Source organism: Tursiops truncatus, chromosome 9 (assembly GCF_011762595.2).
Source record: "Tursiops truncatus isolate mTurTru1 chromosome 9, mTurTru1.mat.Y, whole genome shotgun sequence".
NCBI classification, from domain to species: Eukaryota; Metazoa; Chordata; class Mammalia; order Artiodactyla; family Delphinidae; genus Tursiops; species Tursiops truncatus.
The window spans coordinates 89,760,724-89,788,295 of record NC_047042.1 but is presented as its reverse complement, the minus strand read 5'-3'; the positions used below and the strand labels follow the sequence as shown (position 1 = coordinate 89,788,295).

At 44.9% G+C, this 27,572-nt stretch overlaps 1 protein-coding gene across 1 annotated transcript in view; it reads left to right on the top strand.

Annotated features, from left to right (window-relative positions):
- The window catches only part of DGKI (diacylglycerol kinase iota), a 456,496-nt gene that overhangs the window by 163,064 nt on the left and 265,860 nt on the right, over positions 1 to 27,572 (top strand). The window contains exon 3 of the mRNA XM_073809968.1: positions 8,705 to 8,800. Within this exon, the coding sequence (XP_073666069.1) occupies positions 8,705 to 8,800 (96 nt within the window). The remainder of the gene's footprint in view (positions 1 to 8,704; positions 8,801 to 27,572) is intronic.

The window sequence follows — 27,572 nt, the reverse complement described above, 5'->3', positions numbered from 1 at the left end:
TTTTCCTAACCTAAGTGCTTTACACCAAGTTCATTTATGTTACTTTAGTTTGCCTGCTTGTTCAAGAAGCTAAACCACGGTTTTCTTTGTTCTGTTTAAACTATAAGACTAGTCCTCTGGCTTGACCTACTACCATTCTCTTTCTTGTCTATCATTCTACTCCCTTGTCTGCTTCTCTATAAAAAAGCAGCGTGACCACTGCTCTCCTTCTATCAGCCCACTTTTCTGGACTAAATGCATTAAAATTATCAATCTTTAGAAAAAATTTTTTTTTAATTTTTGGCTGTGTTGGGTCTTCGTTGCTGCACGCAGGATTTCTCTAGTTGCGGCGAGCAGGGGCTACTCTTCGTTGCGGTGCGCGGGCTTCTCACTGCAGTGGCTTCTTGTTGCAGAGCACGGGCTCTAGGTGCGCCGACTTCAGTAATTGTGGCACACGGGCTCAGTAGTTGTGGCTCACGGGCTCTAGAGCACAGGCTCAGTAGTTGTGGCGCACAGGCTTAGTTGCTCCACGGCATGTGGGATCTTCCAGGACCAGGGCTCGAGCCCGTGTCCCCTGCATTGGCAGGCGGGTTCTTAACCACTGTGCCACCAGGGAAGCCCAACTTTTTAAGTTTCCTTCCTAATCTAGTGCATTGTTTTAAGACTTAAAGCACACACAGTTTTTGATCTTCTCATTCCTCCCAATGGTATCCTCTCTTCCCTTTCATGGTGACAACCTACAGGGGCTCTCCCTTTGACACCATGCCATGAACGTCAGCCAAGCCAGTTTTGGGGAAAACAAGCTAAATTGCTAGAAAGGAAGGGAGTAATGCTCAAAAAGGAAAAATAGTCTCATCTCCTGGGCTGGAATCCAAGCTTCCAGTTTAGAGCGAGTTAGCCCACTTCGAAGTGAGTCTGTTGCACAGATAATGTGTGTCTTTTCTTAAATGTCACATGCCTCCCATGCAACGGAGACTTAATTTGGACGTGGAGATTTCTTCCCTGTTTTTAGAGTTAGAGCAGAGAACATAGGATGTGGATCTTCACTGTGTCCTCTGTTCTGTAATTTGCTTTTGCCCATTACACTGCCTGAACAACTCTCAAAGCAATGGTAGAAAAGCCACCAAGATCTTTCTTAAAAAGCATGTTGGTTTTCGACATAGCATCCTTGATTTCAATTCATTTTTGCCTTCCTTGTTGGAAAATTTCCTCCAAGGCTGAGGGCTGTGGAAAACAGAGCCTCAACAGAAACAAACCCACATCCTAAATCCAGACCACCTTTTCTTCCCTCTGGTTGATGATGCTAAGAAAAGGAGTGCTTCCTTCTGGGCAGGTAAAACATAGCACAGTGGGTTCCCTGCCTCACTGTTTGGTTCAGAGACAAGATGAGGGAAGCAGAGTCTTCATGTGGGATTGGTTTAAATGGGGTTATGAAACTAGGTCATTTTATCTTTGGAAACCTTGAATGAAAAGGCAGGAGGAGGCAGGTGTGTGTGTGTGTGTGTGTGTGTGTGTGTATCTGTATGCACATGTGCCTGCTCTCATTTTAGTCTTGTTTCAGATGGCAGGTCCAAGCAGACCTGTGCCTTCCTTACAAGCTCTTGGCCTTTGCTTTTTAACTTCAGGTTTGGGTGTCATCACCAGTAATGACTCACACCCCGATATCTTTCTCCACTTCCATCCTCATTTCAAAAAACATTGTCCATTTAATCAAGATATCAGATTGCTAAGCAGAGCAGGAGGAGATAACCGACTATAAATTAGTAAAGGTCCTGACCTGGTCAGCCATGTTAATAGTGGGACATATCTAGCATGTTTTCATGCACCCTCACTAATCTTTTAGTTTCTAAAATTGTGAGAATTTTAAATTAAATCACATTGGCTGCTGGGAGAAATCATAGACTCTTACAACTTCACAGGTCGGTGAGAAGTACCTAGGTCTAATCTTTTGCCTCTTAGTAAGTGATTATCTAAACTAACACTGTTGAACAGAAATATATATGAGCCATAAACAAAGCCTAACTTTTAGTGGCCACATTAAAAAGTGAAAAGACATAGGTAAAATTAATTTTAATATTATATTTTGTTTAACCAAATATATAAAAATATTGCTGTTTCAACAATGTTCACATTCTTTATATATATATGATGAATATATGATATATATATGAACCATCAATATATGGTTCACATTCTTTTTTCAGACTAAGTCAGTCTTCAAAATCTGCTGTGAATTTTACACTGACAGCACATCTCAATTAGCGCTAATCACATTTCAAGCGCTCCGTTGCCATATGCTTACTGGACAACATATCTAAACCATCTGAGACAGATTTCACCTATTATTACCTTGCAGATTTTTAGAGGGAGACAGTCCAGATTTTTGTTTCCCTTTCTGAATTTGTAAGGATATTTACATTTGATACATATTTATGATTGTCTTATTGTTTCAAAACATTTTTTACAAGCAAGTCTTCATTTTGTGTAGATCATTTGCTTCTGGTGTCAGCGTACTCTATCTGTAAGTGTCATTCAGTCTATAACACTCCCTCTCCACAACTTGTGTCTTTTTACCTATAACTATTTATTACTAGGACTTCAGGTAGAACTTGAGAGCAAGAAATCCTATCTGTATCTACATAGGTGGGTCTCTGCTCTTAGGTAGCTAGATCTATCTATAGATAGGTTGATCTATATAAATCTATGTATACCTACAGAGACTTGTTTCAACACTCACTAATACAGAAGAAATGTTATCTTCATTTTGAAACGGAACTATTTTTTCTGTCTGGCACAGACGGATACTCTGCGTTATATACTGTTTGAGATGGTATTTCAAGATGAATGTGTAAAGAAGAGAGAAAGAGGTACCTGGGTGTGGAGAATGGAATAAATAAAAAAAATATGGCACAGAAAAGGAAAATATGACTATATTTAGAGAAGAGTGACAAAAGAATAGAATGTGGGAAGGTGAATAAGAAAGACAGATTGGTACCATTAATGGAAGGTCTAGTACGTGGGATTAAGTTTAGATTTTGTTTTATAAATAATAGGGATTTTTTTTTTTTTGGCCTCCTAAGCAAGAGAGAGGCATAATCACAGCTATGTTTTAAGGGAGTTAATTTTACAGCAGTGTGAAATATCAGAGAGAATGTCAGAAGTAGAATTCAGAGCAGAAGAAACCAGGACTCAGAGATTAGACATGCTGTTCAGTGTATGGTAGGTAACTTGGGGGTAAATGTAGGCAATGAAAGGAAATGCAGACAAAGCCGTGAGCAAAGAGAAGAGGCCTGTGTTAGTTGGGGTGGGCTAGGCTGCAATAAATAAAATCATCACGTAATGGCTCAATACAAGAGAACTTTATTTCTCACTTGTGTAACAGACCAGGACTGTTTCAGGTTGGGTGGCGGGTGAGCTCTGTTCCACATAGTTATTCAGTGACCTGGAGTGACAGTTGCTCTTACAGCATCGTTAGAAGCCTTCTAAAATCATCCCAAAGGCCAACTTCCCAGGTATCCAGTATGGGAAAAGGGAGGGAGGTTTTAGTGGGCCAAGTCTGAAAATAGTACATGTCACTCCTGCTCACGTGCCATTGGTTAGAACTGGGTCACATGGCCACATCCAATCACAAGCGAGTCTGGGTAACAAGGTCTAGCTGTGTGCTCAGGAAGAAGAGAAAAATGATTTTGGTGAATGGCTAGCAGTCTTGACTACAAAGACCCAGGAGAGAAATAGATGTTGGATAATACCAACATCTATGGATTAGGAAGGAAGAACGAAAACTGGTGACTAACCACAACGATAATAAGAACTATATTGAGGGAATCCCCTGGTGGCGCAGTGGTCAAGAATCCACCTGCCAATGCAGGGGACACGGGTTCGAGCCCTGGTCCGGGAAGATCCCACATGCCGCGGAGCAACTAAGCCCGTGCGCTGCGACTACTGAGCCCACGTGCCACAACTACTGAAGCCCGCGTGCCTAGAGCCCGTGCTCCGCAACAAGAGAATCCATTGCAATGAGAAGCCCGCGCACCGCAACGAAGAGTAGCCCCCGCTCGCCGCAACTAGAGAAAGCCTGCGCGCAGCAACGAAGACCCAACGCAGCCAAAAATAAATAAATAATTTTTTAAAAAAAGAACTATATTAACACCTATTAACTTCTCATTGTGGGCAAGGCATTGAACATTATTCATTTTCACATTTAAACATCATTGTGATCTTGTGAGGGAAGTACAATTATTATTACAGTTTTAGTGGTGAGTAAACTGAGGTCTAGGGAAGCTAGAGAGACCCTAGGTCATAGAGCTAGTAGGTAGCAAGTCTCTCTGACTCCAAAGCTCATGTTTATTACTCTTGAACTGGATAAGGATTTATCAGAAGTGTAAGAAGAAAACCACAACAGTTTATTTTTCTATTCATGTGTGAATGCCACCCAGCTGAATTCAGGAGTTCCCAAGATCATACTCACTTGCAGGTTCCGGAATCCCCAAGACCACACTCAAGTTCAATAATTCATCAGAAGGACTCACAGAATTTACTGAAAGCTGCTGTACTCACATTTATGGCCTATTATAGTGAAAGGATACAGGCTCAAACCAGCCAAGGAAAGAGGTGCATGGTGCAAAGTCCAGGACATTTCTACACAAGGAGCTTCCGGTTGTCCTCTCCCGGTGGATTTATGACAGAGATAACCTCTCCCAGCAACCATGGTGCAACTATACATATGGCATATTGCCAACCAAGGAAGCTCATCTGAAACTCGGTACCCAGAGTTTTAGTCGGAGCTTGGTCATGTAGACACAGTTAACCACCTGCATGGTTGACTTTAGCCCCTAGCCCCTCTGGAGGATGAGCTGATATATGTCTCACCATAAGTCACTGCTATTTTAGAATATTTGGCATGGCCCAAGGTCCCCATGTAAACAAAGATACTCTTATCAGGCAAGACATTCCAGGCACTTAGAGAGATTACCTTCCTATAGTTGAGGGCAAAGGCCAGACCTCTCTTTGCGTAAGGTTACTTCCTTCTGATGCGTCAGACAAGACAGATGTACAGGAAAAGGATGAGGCATGGGGAAAATGTAGTCTAAGAAAAGGTATGTTTCATGTTTTCCTTGCATGACTGTTTTTTTTCTTGCATGCCTCTGTTTCTTTCATGATTTTGAAAGACCGTCGTGTCTCTTAGGCATCCATGTTTACTTCTCACAGTTTATGACTCCAAACTTATGGACAGATTAAAAAACAAATTATCCTTTCTACTCCTTGGAATTGCATATAACAAGAATGTGATTCGTTCACTGATTCTTAATCTCATCTTTTCAGTTCCCCAAATTTATTTATCACCTACTATTTGCCAGGTGCTAAGTTAAGTGCTGGACATTTAATGTCCATATGAAGCTTAGAATCTAGCATAAGAGGGAAACATGAATCAAATAATCATGCCAATGAATGATGGGAGGGAAACATGGTTTTATGAGAGTAACTAACAAAATGACTTCGATTTTGGGGTCCGTGATGGCTTCTTTGAGAAAATAACACTTGATCTGGTAACCAAAAGGTAAATAGAAATTACCCACGTAAGTCAGAATGAAGAAGAATAGGAAGTTTGGATACAGTAAACAGAATACGTGGTCAACAGTCTTTGATGTGGGGACATTTGAACAGAGATCTAAATGAAATGAGAAATGCACAGTGCAGGTGTCTCGTGTAAGCAATTTTTAGTCAAGGGAGCAGCAAATTCAATGGACCTGAGATGAGAGCTTCCTTAGTCTGCTTGGGAAATACGAGACCAGTGTAATGGCAGGTCAGCGACTGAGAGGGAGAGAGAGAGAAGATGAGGTAGCTGGGCAGGGAAACGAGATCGCGGAGAGACAGGAGAGGAAGTCAGAGAGGCTCCCAGGGACGAGGTAAGTGAGGACTTTGCACTCTTCCGAGTACATGGATAGCCATTGAAGAGTTATGAGCAGATGAGCGATTTGATTAGATTTACTTTCTTTGTTGTTGTTTGGCTGCGTTGGGTCTTCGTTGCTGCGCGCGGGCTTTCTCTAGTTGTGGCGAGCGGGGGCTACTCTTTGTTGCGGTGCGCCGGCTTCTCATTGAGGTGGCTTCTCTTGTTGTGGAGCACAGGCTCTAGGCGCATGGGCTTCAGTAGCTGCGGCGCATGGGCTCAGTAGTTGTGGCTCATGGTCTCCAGAGCCCAGACGCAGTAGTTGTGGTGCACGGGCTTAGTTGCTCCACGGCATGTGGGATCTTCCTGGATCAGAGATGGAATCTGTGTCCCCTGCACTGGCAGATGGATTCTTAACCACGGCGCCACCAGGGAAGTCCCTGATTAGATTTACATTTTAAGGTAATTATTTTGGTTGCTCTGTGGAGAACAGACCATGGGGAGACAAGAGTAGAGCAGAGACACCAGTTAGGGGGCTATTGGGAATATTCCAAGCCAGAGATGATGGAGGATTGGGTGGTAACAGTAGATGTGGTGAGAATTAATTGGGTTTCATACACATTTTGAAACTAGAGTCAGTAATATTATTTCTTGAACCCCATTCCATCAGGCTTTCTTCCTTCTCATCCTGCTGTTGGTACTTTTGTCAAGGTCATCAGTGACTTCACATGTTCACATGGTGAAATCCAATGGCCAGTTCTTCAGCTTTTGACACAGACCTTCTAGGTGCACTTTCTTCCTGGAAACGTTATACTCTTTTTTGTTTTCCTTGTACCCCAGTGGCCACTCCATCCCAGTCCCCTTTGCTGGATCTTTCCTATATCCCCAAACTCTAAGTATTGGAATGTTCCACAGCTCAGTACTCAGAGCTTAGGTTTTTGCATTCAGTTCTTATGGCTTTAGGTGCCATCAATTAACGGTTGCCTCCCAAATTATTCATACAGTACATACCTCTTCTTTGAACTTCAGACTCATAAAAATTGCCCTCTCAACATCTCCACTTGAAGGTCTAATAAGCATCTCAGAATTTTACATCCTCAACACTGAACTCATTGCGCTGATCATTTCATAATGTATAAAACTATAGAATCACTGTGTTGTACACCTGAAACTAATATATTAAATGTTAATTATAACTCAATGGAAAATAAAATAAAACAAAAACCTGAACTCGGCTTACTCCCTAAATCTGCTCTTACTGTAATCTTCTCCCTGAATTTCAGTAAGTGGTATCTCCATTCTTACAGCTGCAAATATTTGCTAAAAACTTCAGACTAGTTAAAGCACACTTTCTGGGGATGGGCTGGTAGCCAGGTGTTCTTCAAAACCCATCAGCTCATTGTAATGAGCAATTAAATTTGAGAACGAGTGTGCTCGAGCCACTGTGGCAGGAAGCCCCCACCTTTTTCTTTCCCTCTTCTCTTACTGATGTCGGGCTTTCTAATCAGATCCCCACTCAGGAGTGAGGTTAGCTCATGCTAGCACTCCTGCCGTGCCTGAATCCTTATCAGCAAGCTTCTGAGTGCTCGTAGAGGGTCTCCAGTGTGCAGGGACAATCCGCTTGGCCCAGCGTGGATGAAGCCTGCCAGCCCAGTGAGTTACTGATGTCTTGCAAGTCTCTGACTCCCTGGGCTTACTTGCTCCTGCCCACCTTACTTGGCCTACTGGGACTTAATTTTGGGCCTGCCTAGATTGGTATTATCAAGGATTTTTGACTTTCTCCCCACTGCAACATTTTGTACTTCACTTTTTAAAAGAGTTGGTGGGATTTTTGCTGTAGTACGTTTCTGTAGTATTTGCTGCTATGATTATGTGTTTAGTTTCCATGTTCTCTGGTAGATTTTACTGCACACTAACCCAGTGCCTGGCACCAGGTGTGTGGAATGTTTATTGAATGAATTAGAGAATAAAAGAATGAAAAGAGATTTAATTCTATAAATGGTTATAAGTTAAATCTGGATGATAAGTTCCCAGTAGTAGAATATTTTAGTTTGTGGAGCTGGATTTCTTTAGGATACCTGGCAAAGAAATGCCTTTTAATTAACTAATTTATTTTTTATCTTGTTCTCATCCATCATGATCTGAAGACTTTTAGGGTTCCAAACCTACAGCTATTCTCTGTTTGCCACTGGAGGTATGTGAATATTTTTAGAAGCAGGGAAATCATTCAATTTGAAGAATTTAGAATTGGACGAGGGCCCTATTGAGCTGGTGAAATGTTTGAATTAGTAATTTATTATGCTTTGACTACACAGCGACTTAAAACTAAGTTATAAGAAGCTCCTGGTTTAGAAGTATAATTTATCCGTTACTGATATGAATGTATTTTCAAGCAGCCTTTAAAGTACTTTAATACTACTCTCCTCCTTAGCTAATTTGCTAAGGAGAGTCGACTTTTAATAGAATTTTGGCCTCAATTGTCATGAACTCTGCAGTGGGCCTGGATGAATAAGGCCTTAGATTGACTACCTTGAGAGTTTTTTGCCCCTCATTTGTTACATATTTCAAAGATGACCACATCCATGGGTAAACGCATCTTTGGACTTAACATATTAATTAATTATTGCTCACAGTTTTTCCAAATACCTTTTTCCGTTTCTAGAATTTTGGTAGGACCAATTTCAGCGGTATTTTCAGGGGTAAAATGAGAAGCGTTTAGACAATTTGGGTTCACTAACTGTCTTGCATCCAAAATCTAAATTTGAGATCTGCCCCCCTCCACCCCGTCCCTTTATGCCTGAAAAGAAAACTGAAGTCAGGTGGGTCTTTTCCTTCCAGGAAAATGCCGTGAATGGAGAGCACCTGTGGCTGGAGACCAACGTCTCGGGAGACCTGTGCTACCTGGGGGAGGAGAACTGCCAAGTCAGATTTGCAGTGAGTGTGCGCCCGGGACCCCTGTGCTCTGGCCTTCCTGGGGGGAGCCTTGCGGGTAGTTGAGTCTGAAGGCAGCGGGGATCACCACGCCTGAATTTCCAAGGAAAGCTTTGAAAGAGCCTGTCCCTGTGAGGCAGTTGACAGTTTATCAAGTTAGCATGGCTTTTAAGGGGTCAGTTGAATGGTTTTAGGTTTTTTCTTGATTCTGCAGGTCGAACCTTGGGATAATGTGCTACTTTGTGATGATAACCAGTGTTGGGTTTTGTTAGTGTGTTTGGGGGTGGGGGAGAGGGTGAGTGTGCATGACGGCAATGCTTGCAGACGGAGCCGTGTCCTGTGGGGAGAGACCCGTGGGTGGAGGAAGGGTCTCTGTGGGAGAAGGCTCTCCTTCGTAGGGGAGCATGTGTGGTGGACGACATTACTGGTGGGTGAAGGTAGAGATGGGTGCAAACACTGGTCTGGTGGTGGGTGTAGGCTCACAAATAATTCAGACTAGGCTCCAGATGAGAAAATTCTAGAAACTATATAAGTGATCAACAGTCAACTCCATCAGAGCATAGCTTTCTAAAATTTGCTTTGTCCGTATTTGGAACAACGTTTAAATGTTAAATCTTCTTTGTGTTCCATGAAAAGAGCATGGTTGCCAGGCTGTAAGTTGGGAGGAACTAAATTTTAGTATTGAGAAACTGAACTTAAAATTTTTGTGTAGTTAAAAATTATGGTTCAAAAAGAGAGTAATGGGGGCTTCTCTGGTGGTGCAGTGGTTGAGAGTCCTCCTGCCGATGTAGGGGACATGGGTTTGTGCCCCGGTCCGGGAAGATCCCACATGCCGCGGAGCGGCTGGGCCCGTGAGCCATGGCCGCTGGACCTGCGCGTCCGGAGCCTGTGCTCTGCAACGAGAGAGGCCACGACAGTGAGAGGCCCGCGTACTGCAAAAAATATATATATATAATAATAATAAAATAAAAAAGAGGGTAATGGGAAACTAACAATAGTAAAGAAGAAAGAAAAGTTGTATTCTTTCTTATTTTGGGGAAATGGGCATCATAATTGACCTAATAATTATTTTCTTTTTTGTTATGTTTGTTTATAACGTGAAAGAGGATTTGGGGCAAAATGTAGAACCTAGGAATTACGAATGAATATGTTTCTATGAATAACAAATAAGGAAGAAATTGAGTTTCTGCCAACGTCTATAGAAGAATAGCCCCAAGGGACTTTTATTAGGCTGCCTGGAATCACAAAGCTGGGGAGCCAAGATTTTTTAAAATTGCATTAGGTGTTTTGATGCCTAGTTTATAGGTCTTGTTTGGAAAACTTTATTAGGGTTTGGAGGACCAGGGTTTGTTTGAGTGAGGGTGGGATAGTTAAATGTCAGTTGAAGACTCAGTTGTACAGGCTCTCAATTTCAAGTCAGGAAACTTGGATTTGAATCTCAGTGTTATCACTATGTGGCATTGAGAACTCCTGACCTTTGGTTGTTGGCCACCTTCAAGGTAGAAAAATGAAGGAGGATTAAATTAAGTTTGCTTCTGATTCAGATCTGTACTTCGTTGTTTGCATTTCTTTTAATCTGGTTGTAAATTCAGTTGATTTAAATATCATTTCAACTTTATGCATATGTATTTTCAATTAAAGTATAATTTCATGAAATTTGATTAAATTAACCAAAACCAAGAGAAGCTCAGCTGTTTAGACTAAAATGCTATAAATGATGAATTAACATTTGGATCTTAGTTAATTGTGTAAACACTGGTCTTGATAATATAAAATGGAAAAAATGAAAGCCAGTCCTTCTTGTGTACATACTTTTGAACTATTATCTACTGATGCTGCTGTCAACTGATGGACTGTAATTTGTTATGGAGTTCTACCTTATTTCCAGATTACTCTCTTTGATCCTTTTCTGACACTCTTTTAGAGTCAGCCACATGTTACCTCTCTTGGCAAAAATATGAACAGGTACCTACATCCGCCTTAAACCTTGTATCGGTAAATAGCATTGCTACCCACTAATTGATTCTAACTCGGTCACTATTACCTCTATGCCAGGAAAAGTAACAAAGAAAGGAAATATTTGGGAGATGTAAGGAGGTAATAGAATTACAAAAATTTCTAGTGTTCTTTTGAATCTTCCTCATAATTTCATCCCAAATACTTGGCTTTCTTAACTCACTTTACAAAGTATCTGGAGGAGGAAGGTCTCTCCTCCAAAAAACATGGATTAAATGAAGGCATAAAGCGGTGAGGAAGCTGAAGACCTGTGTTTCCTCATTATAAGCTCCTGAAGGCTCAGTTTTTTTTACCTGTAAAGTGGAAGGAATGTTGTTTTGAGGGTTAGATGAGATAATGCATTGAAAGGACTTACTTGCCACAGCCATAGGCATAATGAATTCAAAGGGGGCAGGGGGGACCCAGAAAGGACAAGAGCAGACAATTCACAAAAGAACTACCGCTGGCCAATATATGTATGAAAAATATAAACAAAGGCACTCAAATTGAAACAGCTATGAGGAGGCAACGTTGTGTGCCTGTTAAAGATTTACAAAATGGTAATACCTGCTGGCTAGTTTAGACCAAAATTCGTCTTCTCATTGTCAGCTGGTGGGAGTGTAAGTTGATATACTTCACAAAATTATCACTATGTAGTAAAAGCGTTAGAAATCTAACTCACTCTCTCCACTTCATTCTGGCATCATGTTTTGGGAAGGACGCTGGCAAAGGGAAGACCCAGGAGAGTGTGCTTAACTTGGTTCAGGGTGGGGAACTTTGTAGTAGAAGGAAGAGCGAAATAACCGGGGTTGCAAAAGAGTATTAATGAGAGAAAGGAGAGAGAACTGACATCTTCCAGCATTAGAAGAGCTGCCATGAAGAAAAGGAAAGTATGTTTTTTTAATTTAATTTTTTATTTTATATTGGAGTATAGTTCATTTACAATGTTGTGTTAGTTTCAGGTGTACAGCAAAGTGATTCATTTATACATATATATGTATCTATTCTTTTTTGGATTCTTTTCCCATATAGGTTATTACAGAATATTGAGTAGAGTTCCCTGTGCAATACAGTAGGTCCTTGTTGATTATCTATTTTATATATAGTAGTGTGTGTATGTTAATCCAAAACTCCTAATTTATCCCTCCTTGCCAGGTTTCCCCTTTGGTGCCCATAAGTTTGTTTTCAAAGTCTGTAAATCTATTTTTGTTTTGTAAATAAGTTCATTTGTATCATTTTCTTTCTAGATTCCACATATAAGTGATATCATATGATATTTGTCTTTGTCTGACTTACTTCACTTAGTATGATAATCTCTAGATCCATCCATGTTGCTGCAAATGGCATTATTTCATTCTTTTTTATGGCTGAGTAATATTCCATTGTATGTATATGTGTGTGTATGTATGTATATATATACCACATCTACTTGATCCATTTGTCTGTCAATGGACATTTAGGTTGCTTCCATGTCTTGGCTATTGTAAATAGTGCTGCAATGAACACTGGAAAGAAAAGGGAGGTGTCTTGCTCTCCCCTGTTAGGAAGGTAGAAGTAAGTTCTAGATAGAGAATCCACTGACTCTAACAGTCGATCTTACACTTTGGTATAATAGATGTCACCTGGAAAACCTGTTAACAAGGTAGATTACTTTTTAAATCCTTGCTCCAAATGCTGATTCAGTAGGTCTGGAGTTAGATTTGGGAACCTGTGATTTTTAACAATCGCCTCAAATAATCATGGTACAGATGGTCCACAAACTTAACTTTGACAAATACTGTATTATAAGGAAGAACTTTAACAATCAGGGCTTGGACAACCAACAGGGGAACAAGGTGCCTGGAGAGATGGGCTCAAAGGAAGTGTTTATGAATACGTTGGGTGGCCATCTTTCAAGGATGCTTAAAGGGGGGGTGCACCTCTGCTTTGGGTAAGAGGTTAGGCAAGGAGATCTCCAAGACAGCCTCCAGTTTAAATGTTTTATTTGCAGCTTTCTTAGTATTGAACACAGTTTCATAAGAAAAAAAAATACCATGTGTAAATAGATTATATATTCTCATTTCTTTAAAGAATCACCTTTGAAGAAAGCCAACCTGTTGGGTTTGGGACCAGATTACCATAACCAGGTGCTACCTGCTGGCTCCTAAACAGAATGCAGGCAGAGTGCTTGGAGGAGGAGTGACTCCATCACTGAAGAGGTGCCTTTCACTCCTTACTCTATTTTAGCAAAGCAAATGTCACGGGTGGAAGTTAAGAGAAGGGAGAAGGGAGAAATCAGTGTGGGTTGAGTAGACAGAGGCGGCTTCGTGGAAATGGGGCTTGAAAGCAGTATTGAAAGATGGGTTAGATTTACGTAAGTCGAGTGGGGAAAGGAAACCTTTACAGGCAGGGAGAGGAACATGGGCAAACTCAGAGGCAGGAACAAGCTTTGTACGAGGGAGAAGGGAATCACGAGACAGGCATGAGCGCACCAAAGGGCATGCGTTGGGTAAGAATGGAAATAAGGATGGATGGGGGTGCGTGTGTGTGTCTGTTTTCTCAACTGAGACTCAGAGCGCATGTTATAAATGTCTGTGTGCTTGTAAAGCATGACCATATTGTCTAAACCAAGACAGATTTGAGGGTGAAAATGGCTGCTGTGAAACCATCACAACGTATGGGGACAGTGCAATAGTCTATTTAAAACCAAAGCCATCCTGCAAATTCAGGACCTCCTGCTGGCAGACATGGATGGACATTTGGGGGCTGATATTGGAAGGCATTGCAAGGAAGGCAGTGACGACACAGAACATGAAGACTGCTGTAGGAGAGTTTGCTCCAAAGTCTCAGGGCTGAACCAGATGACCTTTACAGTTCTTCCTCTTTTATATTCTCCAGTGAGAACATTTAATACTGCAGAATGTCTGTGAATAGATATTTAATGGGATTAAAGTTGTTCCCAAATCAGTGGCAGTCCCCAAGTTAGTAGCTGTTTCTTTTTCTGGTCTGGAGAGAAGAAAGGTATGCAAAAGTCATGAAATTGGAGTAGAAGGATCACTGTTTTCCATCATGATTATGGGGGGGGGAAACTGAGACAAAATTCCAGCTAGGACCACTTCTGTTTCGTGATATTTATTTTGATGGACATGTCTTCATTCATTTATTCTACAAGTGTTTACGGGCTGGGTACCCAGTGCCAGAAACTTCAGACCGAGTTGAGAGTGACAGGTGACAGTTAATTGTAATTGACAACGTCACGGCTCATAGTGGGTACACTGCTCGTGCCTGTCTCATGACTGTCTTCTCCCTCGTACAAAGCTTATTCCTGCCTCTGAGTTTGCCCATGTTCCTCTCCCTGCCTGTAAAGGTTTCCTTTCCCCACTCGACTTACGTAAATCTCACCCATCTTTCAATACTGCATTCAAGCCCCATTTCCACGAAGCCGCCTCTGTCTACTCAACCCACACTGATTTCTCCCTTCTCTTAACTTCCACCCGTGACGTTTGCTTTGCTAAAATAGAGTAAGGAGTGAAAGGCACCTCTTCAGTGATGGAGTCACTCCTCCTCCAACATCACTCATCTGACAACATCACAGTGGGTACAGTCTGTAGAAATCATTCTGGTGCATGGCTGATACAAAGATGTTAGCGAAATACGTATTTGTTCCCAAAGAAACTCATGCCTCCCTGAGAATCCATTGAGTACATACCTTTGCACACCAATTTTTACACTTAAAAGACACTGCCTACATCACTACGTAGGGGTACAAACAACCGTGGTCACACCTGCCCAGAGACATGTAGACACAGAAAGGCCACATGGGTAGTGGGAAGGAAGGGGACTCTGAGTGAGACAGACCTGAATTTGAAAACCTATTGTTCCATGTAGTTACTGAGTGAATTTGGGGCATATCATTTCACCTCGTTTTGCCCCCATTTCCTGATTTACTGTATTGTTATTAAGATTGACCTCAGTGATTCTTTTTTATTTTTATTAAAAAAATTTTTTTTAATTTTAACATCTTTAGACCTCAGTGATTCTTATTCCTGGAGGAGCATTGTAGTGTCTTCTGAAGCTTTCCTTCAACTTTATTTTTTTAAATGACTGGTTCCCAGCCTGGATCTACCACATCAGAATCTCTGGGGAGTGGGACCAGGCATGAATATGTTAAAAACAAGCAAACTCTACAGATGACATATGTGCTGTCACACATAGTGGGTAGGGAGCCACTGATCTACTTCACAGAGAGAGTGTCAGAACCAAATGAAGTGGCCTGGTCCCTGCCTCTGGTGTAGAGTGGCTGTTGTGCCATAAATCGTGTACCCCCCAAATATGTTGAGGTCCTAAACCCCTTGATCCCACAATGTGACCTTATTTGAAGATTGGGTTGTTGCAGGTGTAATGAGTTAAGATGAGGTCATACTGCAGTAGGTGGGACCTCATGCACTCTGACAAGCGTCCTTATAAGAAGAGGAGAGGACACACAGTGGTAGACAGGGAAGAAGGCCATGTAATGATAGAGGCAGAGATTGGAGTGATAGAGCTGCAAGGCAAGGATCGCAGGCTCTTACCAGAAGCTAAGAGGGAGGCGTGGACAGATTCGCCCTCAGAAGTGTGCCAACCCTATGCACACCATGACGACAGGCTTCTAGCCTCCAGGGCTATGAGAGAATTCACATTTCTGTTGCTTTACACTACCCAGGCTGTGGTCCTTGGTTAGGGCAGCCCTAGGAAGCAAAGACAGAAGATATTCTGTTAAGGTGAGTTACCTTACCTGGCCACGCAGATGCCTGCACACGGCTCTCAGATGCACTCACACAGGTACATTTAAATCAGGCTTGATTGAGGATTTCAGTTGAGAGGTATGTGGCTTTCTGGATAAGTGAGCAGACAGACAGGTAGGTGCCAGAACTACGGGAATAGGGTAGGTAGAAAGGTGGGGGAGACCGCAGAGGTTGGGCAAGAGAAGAAAGGAGCTGTCAGGCTTCGGAATGCTGTTACCAGTTATATCTTCTCTATACTTAAGTGTACTTCTGTCACCTTCTCTTTGTGGGTAGGCTAATGGGTACCGTTTCGCTTTTGTTATTGTTTCGTTTGTGTGTTTTACTTTACTCTTGTCCTTGTGGGTCACGTTTAGCAAAAATGGCCAAACCCGCCTGTAACACCTGACCTTGATTCTAAGGTGTCTTCCAATACTGCTCAGCGCTTAACAAATATAGTTTTATTAAGTCGATGACTAATTGCAATAGGGCGGTCAGGTGAGATGGGGAGCGGGGGAGTGGAGAGTGAGGGGCTACTCAGATCCAGCGACAAATAGGTCTGGATAGAAATCCTAGCTCTGCCCTGCTGCCCTGAGTCTCAGGTTGCTCTGTAAAACGGTGATGATTATATCTGCTCTTCAGAATTGGCAGGAGGATTAAAGTAGTTGACACATGTTAATGTCCTCCCTCCTTCTCTCCTATCCTTGCTTATATTTCAATGTCATTAAGTTGAATGAGCTAATTGGTAGTTTGGTTGGACTTTGGTTTCAACAAGGCCTTCTGTTTGGGATGCCCCGACGCTGAGACTCTTACACTTTCCCTGTCATTTTGCTGCTGTGTGTAATGTGCATAGTCTCCCTAGGTCATGGGTGGGACCAGCCGAGTGTGACAAATCAAAGTAACTCGTTCTGGAAAACATCTCACAGGCTGTGTCTTCTTCCTGATGGGTCAGAAGCCTCATCCTTGTAATCGGGCATCACAGCATCTGCTCGAAAGGATGCTGGCTATGTCCCTGGGTTTTGGAAGAAACTTGTAAGAAGAGTACAAGAGCAGTAGCTCTCTGCCCTGTTTGAAGGAAGCTTTCCGTTGTTTTGAAAGAGAAAAAAGATGGCGAACCTGGTGACAGCCCTGTCTATTTCATCTCTAGAAGATGCGAGCACTGGCCAGTGGCCCATGAAGATGCTGATTTGTGGGCATCTGTGCACTGTGAGCGAGATGAGAGAGTCGGTCCCCAGCACAGGCGGCTGGGGACCTCTGACCGTCTGTGCATTCGGATCTGGTGGGTAGATACCCCAGAGCACCAACATTGGACGCAAGCCTCAGTCTGGGCTGGGACCACCCCTCCCCCCACCCCTCGCTGCCCCTGGTCTTCCAGCACGGCAGACTGACGCTCCGCAGCTCCAGATGGTAGCCGGGCTCACAGAGGGAGCTGTGAGTGTGGCAGCAAAGCCCAGAAGCCTAAGCCAGCCTTCCAAGCTGTTTGGGTACCAGCCGTGAAGATGCCATCTCCGCGGCGCTTCTAAGGCCGCTGTCTACCAGAGGCGCCTCCCACCACCAAGATATTGAGGAGCTCATGAATGCAGATGACTCGGGGAGAGCAGAGCCGTCAACAAAAATAGTTTTGAAAAAGCATCTGCTCAGAGAGACTCTCTGCTCCTGACCCCCGAGCCAGTGGATGTGAGTGGAGGAAGGGGGTGGGGTGTTTCTGTGTGTGCAAGGGGTGTTGCCCATATGTGTCTGGCCAGATGGTCGGGAATGTCCATGAGATCGTCCAAGTGCACACACAGGACTGGGTCTAGCATGGGGCAGGCCCTCAGTTAGCCATTGTTATTATGACAGCTATCGTTATCATTGTAATTATTTAGCTTAGAGTGTTATTCGTATGCTTGAGGAGCTTGTAATACTGACCCTGCCCACTTTGTGCACTAGAGAGAGTGATAAGATACGGAGCCCAGGGAGGTGCAGGGCTCTGCCACTCTCTCCTAGGTGACCCGGCATCAGCAGTACCATTGTCTATTTGCACAGTCTGCTTTCAAAAAAATAAAATCGTGTCCTAGAGAGCACTGAACTCCTGTAAAAGCAATATGGAAAATTCTTCCTTAAAAATGGCTTGTGATGGAACAAGTTTAGAAAACACTGAACACCTTTGATAATCTAACATGTCTTCTGAGGCTCCGAGAGAGGCATTAGGGATGCAGGATTTGCTCTCTGTTTGCTTGCGGGGAAGGGATGATTGTTGAAAACCCATTATTTTCCCCACAGAACACCCGTTGTCATCTCGTGAGATCTCAGTATTCAGTGGGAAACTATTTATCCACGCAATGCAGTTCTCCTCTTGTCAGTGTTGGTCAGTAACAACGACCCTTTGGGGTGGTCGTTGGGGCAGTTTACTCCCACTTAAAGGAAACACAGGTCAGAGACACTTAATCACTGCGGTGGGGCTTCTTCACTTTTCTGTCTCTTTATGCAGTTCTTTTGCCTTTGTTTGAAACTTTCATTAAGCCATCTGTCTGTCTGTCTTATTTTATTTTTAGAGCCTGAGCCTCTGAGCATGGTTGTCATCTCTTCTGCGATGATACTTGTAGATTGAGGCTGCATTTGTGTGTTTGCATATGGGTGTGTGCTTGTGTGGAGCGGGTCTCTTCTTATTTAATATGGGTACGGTTCTGTCACTTAATAGAGGTAGTTTGCATGGGATTCAGTGTAGGGTTTACATATCGCCTAGGCAATGCCCAGGTGTACAGAAGGGCTTTCCCTTCTTCCAGTGTCTCTCAGTGCCGGGCACCCAGAACAACAGGTTCTAACCAACGTTCTTACCGCTCAGAGGCCCCAATCTCAGCTGAAGCACTGTTTACTTTAGCAGTTACCCAGAACTACTGCTGACCCCAAGGTTGATATTGTCCGTTTTTAGGAGATTTTTCTTGTTGTTTTTCTTACCTCGTATGCCAGGCAGATACAGGTTGCAGAAGGTAATGTTTTAAAGACAGAAGGAAATGGCAAAGCCTGCTTTGGTGTCTTCATTCAAGGTGGTGTGTGGGCTTTGGAATCAAGTGACCCGGCTTTGAATCCAGGCTCTGGGATTTTCTAGTTGTGTGATGTCCATCATTGTTTTAACGTCTTTAAGCCTCAGTTTCATATCTGTAAAATGTCGATAATACCAGCTGCTTATGGTTGTTGGAAACTTCAATGAGATAAAGCATATATAGCAATGAACCATGTGGCCAGTCGCAAGCACTCAATAAAAATTGGTTGCTCGGCTCATTCCTCCTTGAGTAAAAGTGGTTCCAGAGGATGGTCAGAAACTGAAACCCAACAGGCAGCGCCAGGGTAGTAACTTTGGAGGGCCTTGTAATCATCCCGCTTTCTCTCACTGAATAAAAGAGAGGGTGAAACAACCAGCCCAGCTGTGCCCCTTCTCCATTCTCTCCATCTCTTCTAGTGCACATCACTTTCTAACCTTTTAAAAAAAATCCCTTCCTTACTTGCCTGTCTGTGTCCCTATCAGAACATAAACTCCATTTAGCTCGGGACTCTGCCTGTCTTGTGCTCTCCTGGGTCCTCAGTACTGAGAACACTGACTGCATTAAGCAGTTACCCTGCCCTTTTCCACAGAATGAATGAACGAGTTCAGTGATGTGATTCTTGAAAGACGCACACGCAGACGCCTGTCACCAGATCAACCCTGCCGCTTAAGTATCGTTACACTTAGAATCCAGGGCGTTTGAATTTCTGCCTTATTTTTAAGGCTCTTCACAGGGAGATTCCACATTCACTACTACAGGCTATTGAGGGGTTATAAGCCCTGTTTAGCCTGTGTCGTGCCCTTCTTATTTGATTCTCATGGAGGATAGAGACTGCTGTTGACCATTCTTGGCACAGGTGGTCATGGTAGGGTTGTCATAAGTCCATCCCCTTGGGGCTGTCATGAGACTAGATCATCTAAAGCAGTCTTGTCGAACGTCATGGTTACCTAGCTTTCTCAGTCCTGCTCCCCAAATCTGTCACTAGTAAAATGAGAGGAGAGTAGTAAGATGTAAGAGAAGGAGATGGCTTTGAGTCACAAAGACCTAGGTTCTACTCCTGGCCAGTCTGTCTTGGGCAAGTTGCTCAATCTCATAGGGTCTCAGCTCCTTATCTATAAAGCAGGTGAGTGGTACCCACTTTGCATGGCTGAAGTGAGCTGTGTCTCTAGAGCACATAATGTATATATTATACTGCCAGCCTCCTGGTAAATATTCTGTCTGCGGTAATGATATCCTCATTGAAAGATGGTACCAGTAGTTGTATGTATGTGGGTGAAAACCACACGGCCAATTGGAGATACAGTGTTGGGTGAGCTATGATTGAAATGGTTGTCTTCTTGGGCCAGATTGGCTGAAAGACTTTGACTTAATTGCATCATCAACAGCTTGGGATGTTGGAAATGGCAGTAAAAGGATAGGTAATTTACCATGGTTTGATATGGCTTCTTAAGGAGACACAATCTTCCAGGTTAAGGCAAATGTCTCTAAATCATTGCTTAGAGATCTTAAGCTGTGAACTTTAAAAAACCAACTTTATCTATTTCCACAAAGTAAACTCATCATGTGAACATACTAGGATTCATGCTGCAGGTAAGATGGCATATACGGTGCTCTCACACTAGCAAGTAATAAAAGGCAAACTTTGGTTGGTGTTTTCTAGTTTACGTTAAGCTTCAGATCTCTGCTATGCCCTTGATATACTACTACCTTGGAACTAGACAATTAAGACAATGATGAGACATCATTTCCTGTTGTCTCTATTGTGACTTCTGTGATATGACCAGCCCATCCTCACTCATACCTATCTGCTGGAAAATTGGGAGTACACATGTGTTCGTCGTGTGTGTAGGGCTCTAATTGTGTGACTATCTACTTATTAGTGCCTGTATACTTGTAATCATATTTATGTACATTTTTTGTACATATGGGAACACTTCAGTTAACCTACAGTCAGATACATGGCAGCTTTGATCTGAGATAACTTTGAAGAAACTATAAACATTGAACGGGGAGCAGCCATAAAAGCAGCTGAAAAGAACCAAAGCAGGAAGATAGCACACGATAACATTAAAGCTGTTGACCGGCCACGGTCAGACCCCGCTGACACCAAAGCTGAGAAGCACAGAGGAAACACATGGGAAAAAAGAAATGAGGAAATAGGGCACGTGCTTGGGTAAAATGAGAACCAGCGGTGGGAAATAGAATTATGGATTTCTGAAGATTTCTTGAGGTTCATTAGTCTGAAATCCTTTATTAATGCATCGTGGCCATGCAGGAGCGGGCAGAAAGAATGCCTAACCGGGGCGGCAATCTTGGACCAGTCAATGAGGGGCACTCGCAGCTTCTCACATCCTGGCTCTGGAGGCAGCCGTGTGTTGGTATCCTTCCATTAAACTTGTACCAGCCGATACAGATTGAGCAGGCCGTTCATCCTCCTTTCCATAAGTAACAGCTGCAATGTGTATTTGGTTTATGTCTCAATAACTGTACCTGAATTCTATGTAGATGTACAAAAGATAGCAGCTGTGTACACCAGTTACCCAATCGAGTTCCAAGAGGTAGACATCTCCTAAGAGTCCTGTGGTAGTTTTCTATTGAAGCCCATTAGAGAAGCCTTGTACCTATCGCTTTCTTCTCATTTAAAAAATGTACTATCTTCTCATTTAAAAATGTACTATCGTCTCATTTAAAAATGTACTATCTTCTCATTTAAAAAATGTACTATCTTCTCATTTAAAAAATGTGCTAAAGTCACTGATATAAGCCGCTTTTGAATCACTGTTAAAGAGAATGATTTGGTACGAATCTCAGTGCAAGGGTAAACTGCTGAGACACAGGCATGCCCTTTTTTCCCCTCTTAAAATGAACCTGTGCCACTCTGACCACCACTTCTTCCAATCCTGATCCAGTGGTCAAAACACAGTGAGGTGTCATTCTTTATAACCAGCCATCAACTTAGCTTTGAACTAACACGATAGCTACTCATTTGGTTCTTACTGAATTGTTTCTCCCGTGAGCCCTGATTGGCGAGGTTCCCACGTGTTGTTCTGGTTCTCATATTCAGCTCACAAAGTCCTTTCCCTTCCCGTAGCTTTCTGCTCTAGGATTTTGCTTTTTGTTCTCTTCAAATGAAAAATATAAACCGTACTGGCTGTCGGGGAAATAGAAAGCTTTTATTCGTGTCCAAACAATGACGAACAGTGGCACTTTTCTCCTTCTCTCCGTGTCTCTAGGGAAGCTGTGGAGTAGACCCTTCTGTGCCTTAGCTCCGGAGGGTCCTGCCTACCCCAGACACATGGGCACATCTGTGCTTCCTCAGGGGAGGTGTCTCTGGAAGCATAAACACTTCATATGCAAAGTGCTTCAGATAATGTGTTCCTTAGCACAGAGCAAACGAAGCTGTTTGAAGAGCAGGTTAAGTGAGTTTTATTGCAGTACTTCGGAGACGGTCCCAAGAGTGCGGTAGGTGTAGTCGGCTGGTGTACACACGATCAGCGAGCTGACCGCGGAGTAGGAGTGAAGCCGTGCTTGGCTGTATCAGTTATTCTCCTGAAAGACATGAGGCCCAGGTGTGAGACGTCTGTGTTCGCCTTTCCGGAGACCTGCGTATGATGGAAAGAGGGCCGTGCTCTGTCCGTGCACCACTCTTGCTTCTCTGCCTTAGCCCTCTGTTCCATTCTCATCGCTCCGATTCAGGCGCTCATTGCCTAATACGTGAATTTCCACTGTGAAGTCTCATTACTTAATATCTTTTTTTAAAATTGAAGTATAGTTGGTTTACAATGTCGTGTTAGTTTCAGGTGCACAGCAAAGTGATTCAGTTATATATATATATTCTTTTTCAGTCTTTTCCATTACAGGTTATCATAAGATATTGAATATTGTTCCCTGCGCTATACAGTAGGTTCTTGTTGTTCATTACTTAATCCCTGTGTGACCTGGCCTGCCATCGTGGTCTCCCTCATCTCCGCCTAGATCACTCCATTCCAGTGACCCTGGCTCCTGGTCACTCTGCAAACATCCCACAGTCCTCATGCCTCTGGGCTGTGCACTTTCTGTTCCCTTTGCCTGAAGTGCTTTCCCCCAGATAACTACATGGCCAACTCCCTCACTTCCTCCTGGTGTTTCTTCTTTTTTTTTTTAAAGTATTGCTTTGTAGCTCAGTTTTTTTATTTTTATTTTATTTTTTCCTGGCCATGCCATGCAGCATGCGGGATCTTAGTTCCCCAACCAGGAAACGAACCCGCACCCCCTGCACTGGAAGCGTGGAGCCTTAACCACTGGACCGCCAGGGAAGTCCCCCTCCTGGTGTTTCTTAAAATGTATCTTCTCAGTGAGAGCTTTCCTGGCCAACCTGTCCCAACTTCAACCCTCCGCTGCCCCGATACCCCCCAGCCGCCGTTCTCACTTTAATTGTTCTCTTTAGCACTTATTCCTGTCAGCGTATCGTGTATCACACTTACCTATCGTGTTTATTGTTTGTCTCTCCCAGGAGAATGTAAGCCCCATGAGATAAAAACAAATTTGTTTTCAATGTTTTATTCACTACTGTATCCCCAGTGCCTGGGACAGTGAACGGCACTTAGTAGGTGCTCAGTATTTATTGGTTGACTGAATTAATATATCAATCATCTCATTTCCTTTTGTCTTCCTCCTCCTGCTTTCAGATAGTGCTGCATCCTGCCACCAGATTGAATTATTATTTTTGGCCACATGAGTCTCAAAAATTATTAGTGCCCCATTGCCTATTAGGTTCAAATTTGTATTTCTCACTCGAGATTTAAGGGTTTTAGCAATCTTTTCCCAATCCACCTTTCAATCATCTCATTTCCTTTTGTCTTCCTCCTCCTGCTTTCAGATAGTGCTGCATCCTGCCACCAGATTGAATTATTATTTTTGGCCACATGAGTCTCAAAAATTATTAGTGCCCCATTGCCTATTAGGTTCAAATTTGTATTTCTCACTCGAGATTTAAGGGTTTTAGCAATCTTTTCCCAATCCACCTTTCTAGCCTAACCTGCATCGCCCATCCGGGACTTCTCTTTGGGAAGTCTGGCCTGCGTGCTGGCCCCAATCCTCTGCAGCCCCACAACTTGCTACCCAAGTAGATGTTGCAGAGCCTTACTAGCCTACAGACACAGGTGGGATCACATGAGCATCAGTAATGCAGACTTCCTGTTCTTAACTCCACCCATTTATGTAAGACCTCAGCCTTTTGCAAGATAGCCTTCCCGTCCGATATCTCTGGAATTCCCCCAAAGACATCACATTTGTGGTCACAAAAATTGTTTAGCTGTACTTACCATGAAGCCTCTACCCCACTTTCCCTCTAGTATTTATGAAGGTCTTCTGTCCCTCAAACACCTATAGAATGCCTCTTTCTCTCTTCTTTTGGGATTGCCTATCCTGAAAATGCTTGTGTCCTAGAGGGGTTTTGTCTCAATTCCAAAGCCACCAGTTCTCCAGACTGGGGTTGGGCTGGGGGCTTACACTGAGGAGAAAGCCCTAGTCTGCAAGCCCTTTCACCTCTCCTTCCTCCCTCCCTCTCTCCTCCCTCCCTCTCTCCTCCCTCCCTCTCTCCTCCCTCCTCCCTCCCTCCCTCCATCCCTCTCTCCTCCCTCCTCCCTCCCTCCCTCCCTCTCTCCTCCCTCCCTCCCTCTCTCCTCCCTCCTCCCTCCCTCCCTCCCTCCATCCCTCTCTCCTCCCTCCCTCTTCCCTCCCTCTCTCCTCCCTCTCTCCTCCCTCCTCCCTCCCTCCCTCCATCCCTCTCTCCTCCCTCTCTCCTCCCTCCCTCCCTCTCTCCTCCCTCCCTCCTCCCTCCCTCTCTCCTCCCTCCCTCCCTCTCTCCTCCCATCCCGCTCTCCTCCCTCTCTCCTCCCTCCCTCTCTCCTCCCTCCCTCCCTCCCTCTCTCCTCCCTCCCTCTCTCCTCCCTCCCTCCCTCTCTCCTCCCTCCCTCCCTCCCTCTCTCCTCCCTCCCTCCTCCCTCCCTCTCTCCTCCCTCCTCCCTCCCTCCCTCCATCCCTCTCTCCTCCCTCTCTCCTCCCTCCCTCCCTCTCTCCTCCCTCTCTCCTCCCTCCCTCCCTCTCTCCTCCCTCCATCCCTCTCTCCTCCCTCTCTCCTCCCTCCCTCTCTCCTCCCTCCTCCCTCCCTCTCTCCTCCCTCCCTCCCTCCCTCTCTCCTCCCTCCCTCTCTCCTCCTTCCCTCCCTCTCTCCTCCCTCCCTCCCTCCCTCTCTCCTCCCTCCCTCCTCCCTCCCTCTCTCCTCCCTCCTCCCTCCCTCCCTCCATCCCTCTCTCCTCCCTCTCTCCTCCCTCCCTCCCTCTCTCCTCCCTCTCTCCTCCCTCCCTCCCTCTCTCCTCCCTCCCTCCCTCCCTTTCTCCTCCCTCCCTCCTCCCTCCCTCTCTCCTCCCTCCCTCCCTGCTAGAATATCTCTTGAGCTCCTAATATGTGTCAGGCAGTGTTCCTGGTGTTGGATTAGGGCAGAATGGAAATACAGAGGAATCTCCATCTTCTTGTAACTCTATACTTTGTAACCCAGGTCCTCTCAGGAAAAGTTCTGCTTTGCCGTTTCCGTTTGAGACCCTCGTGACCCACAGCCAGTGTTCCCACTCCCCACCTTCCACCTGACCCCCGACCAGGCACACAGAGAGGCCTCCACACTCCACCATTAAGCATGGTGCCCAGTGACTCACGCAGATGGACGCCTGTGGGCCCCTGGCTCAGCGCCCCATCGGACACGCAAAAGCCTGCTCTGTTCCTTTGAGGAGGCATCAGTGCCTACTATGTAAAGAGACTTTGGATCCTCTCCCTGCTGGAGTGGCTTCAATTTTCAAATATTACATCTTTTCAAGGCCCAGTTCAACACTTTGCTGTCTTTGGTGTTACGTCCTTTGTACTGAGTCAGCCGCTGGGGCTTCACCCTGCTCTAGATTACAGCTTTCACTGTCTGAGCTGTTCATTCAGCACTCGGCCGTGCACGGTCTTCTCTTGTTAGTGACCTTTTCTTTCAAGTCCTCCGTGTCGTCTCAAGTGGTGCGCCAGCTTCTCCCAGGAAGGACAGAAGCGTCTTTCTCTTTATTTCCCGCACAGCACTCAGAATGCTGACATTGTTCCAGCTACATGCAAAGTTCACACGTGGGACATCTCAGACCATCCTGATTCCCGAGAGCTGGCGTGTGCGGATGTAGGCGCATCGGTGTGTATTTGCGTGTTGCTGAGTATTTTCGTCACTTGTCTACGTGACCCCCTTCCCAACCCCTCAACCTCCTGCGGCTCCCTCCTCCTTCCCCTTTCGTATATTCTGAGGTACTTCTGGCATCATTTGGTATCTAGGGTGGCGACGCTGTGGGGATATCCCAGAGGGATCCGGCCCTCACTGAGCCCTGTCCAGAGGACATGTGGCACAAACACCTGGGGCCCTGACAGATCAAGGCCTTGACTCCGGCAGCAGTACCCAGGCTGAGGGTTTCACACAGAGGGAGGGCTCCCTGCAGGAGACCCTCAGAGGTGGGCTCTGAGATTCCCCCCTCCACCCCGCCCCCCTGACGGGAGGCATCTCTGTTCCCCGGTCTGGGCTCTTGAAGTCCTGCCGTCTCGGAGCGACTTAGTTACGCAGCGAGGAGCCACGGTAGGGGCGCGCTGGCACGTCAGCTAGCCACCCTCTCGGTTTGTCCAAAACGGCCTGTGTTCTGTTTGAGGAAAAGAGGCGCTGGCGTGAGTGGCGATGGAGCCTGTGCTTTGGCCCTGAAACCACATGCACAGAACTTCCAGATAATGTCAGTCTTCTTTTTCCCTAGCACCAATTTACAGGTTGCATCCTAGACACCCCAGGGAGTAGAACTTGCCGAGAATGCTTGTCGTTTCTTCTAATTGGGTTTTTAAATAAATCAAAGAACCCTTGTTTGCATTTACCTAGGATTATACAGCAGCAGTGTTCTTGTTCGTGTTGCCCGTAGGGGCAATCCCCACTGGAAGGACGCTGAATTCCTGACACTCTGAAGGCTTAGGAAGCTTCCTTCCCTGCACTTTACCGAGCAGTCCCTTCACCCCACCCTCGGAGAGGAAGAAAAGGGTAGCCTTGCCCGGGCCCAGTTGCCCCGTCTCCCCCTCCCATCACTGTGCCCCTGTAGACCGAGCTTTGTGTCCAGAAGGGAGGATAAAATTCTTCTTGCCGCACTCGCTGTTTCTCCTTTGCCTGACTCCCAGTGCTCAGTTTCTGTTTCTCACCATGATTCTTCTGACGTGGGAAAGGTGAGGGGGCTGAGAATTACTGGGAAGAAGACAGCTGGGGGAGCCTGAGTTGGGAAGCTCATCCCACCAGCCTCATGCAGCCCCCTTTTCCTGACTTTTCACCACTCGGCGCTCCATCCTGTCCTCCCCCTAGTGCCTCCTGTGCCCCCTTCCCCACTCCCAGGATGGTTGGGTTCCTGCCTGGAGCCCCTTCCCTGGCCATGCATCCTTTTGTCGCTGTGGCCTTATGATAAGGGCGGGGCTGATGGAAGCAGTGCTTCCTTGCACTGGGTCTGTGAGCCCATGTCTGGGAACTCTGTGTGCAGTGAGATGCTGCCAGGCCAGTACTTCTGTGTGGCCAGCAGCAGCCTCTGGCCCTGAGGTCTCCTGAGACAGGAGGCCAAGAAAGGGTTGCCATGTCGGCTCCGGAGACTAAATATTTCCTCCTACTTCTCCACTTCTGATCTCTGGTGATTAAAGCTGTGTGTGTGTGTGTGTGTGTGTGTGTGTGTGTGTTGGGGGGAGGGTGGCGTCCTTAAGAATACAGTGAGAGAGGTGGGGTCAGAGGCAGGATTACTTGACCATCTTAAGGGAAAAATGAGATTTGGTGTGTGCTTATCGGGAAGGGGCTCAGCCAGCCTTGTTGTACATGCTTTTGGGGTCAAACTTCAGACTATTAGGGGTGGCATTCAATTTAAGTTTCCTTGGGCAGCAAGGAGGCCTTGACCTATCAGAAATCATGAACTGTGAAACTAGGTTTCCCTTTCTTTCTCCTACCCTATCCTTCCC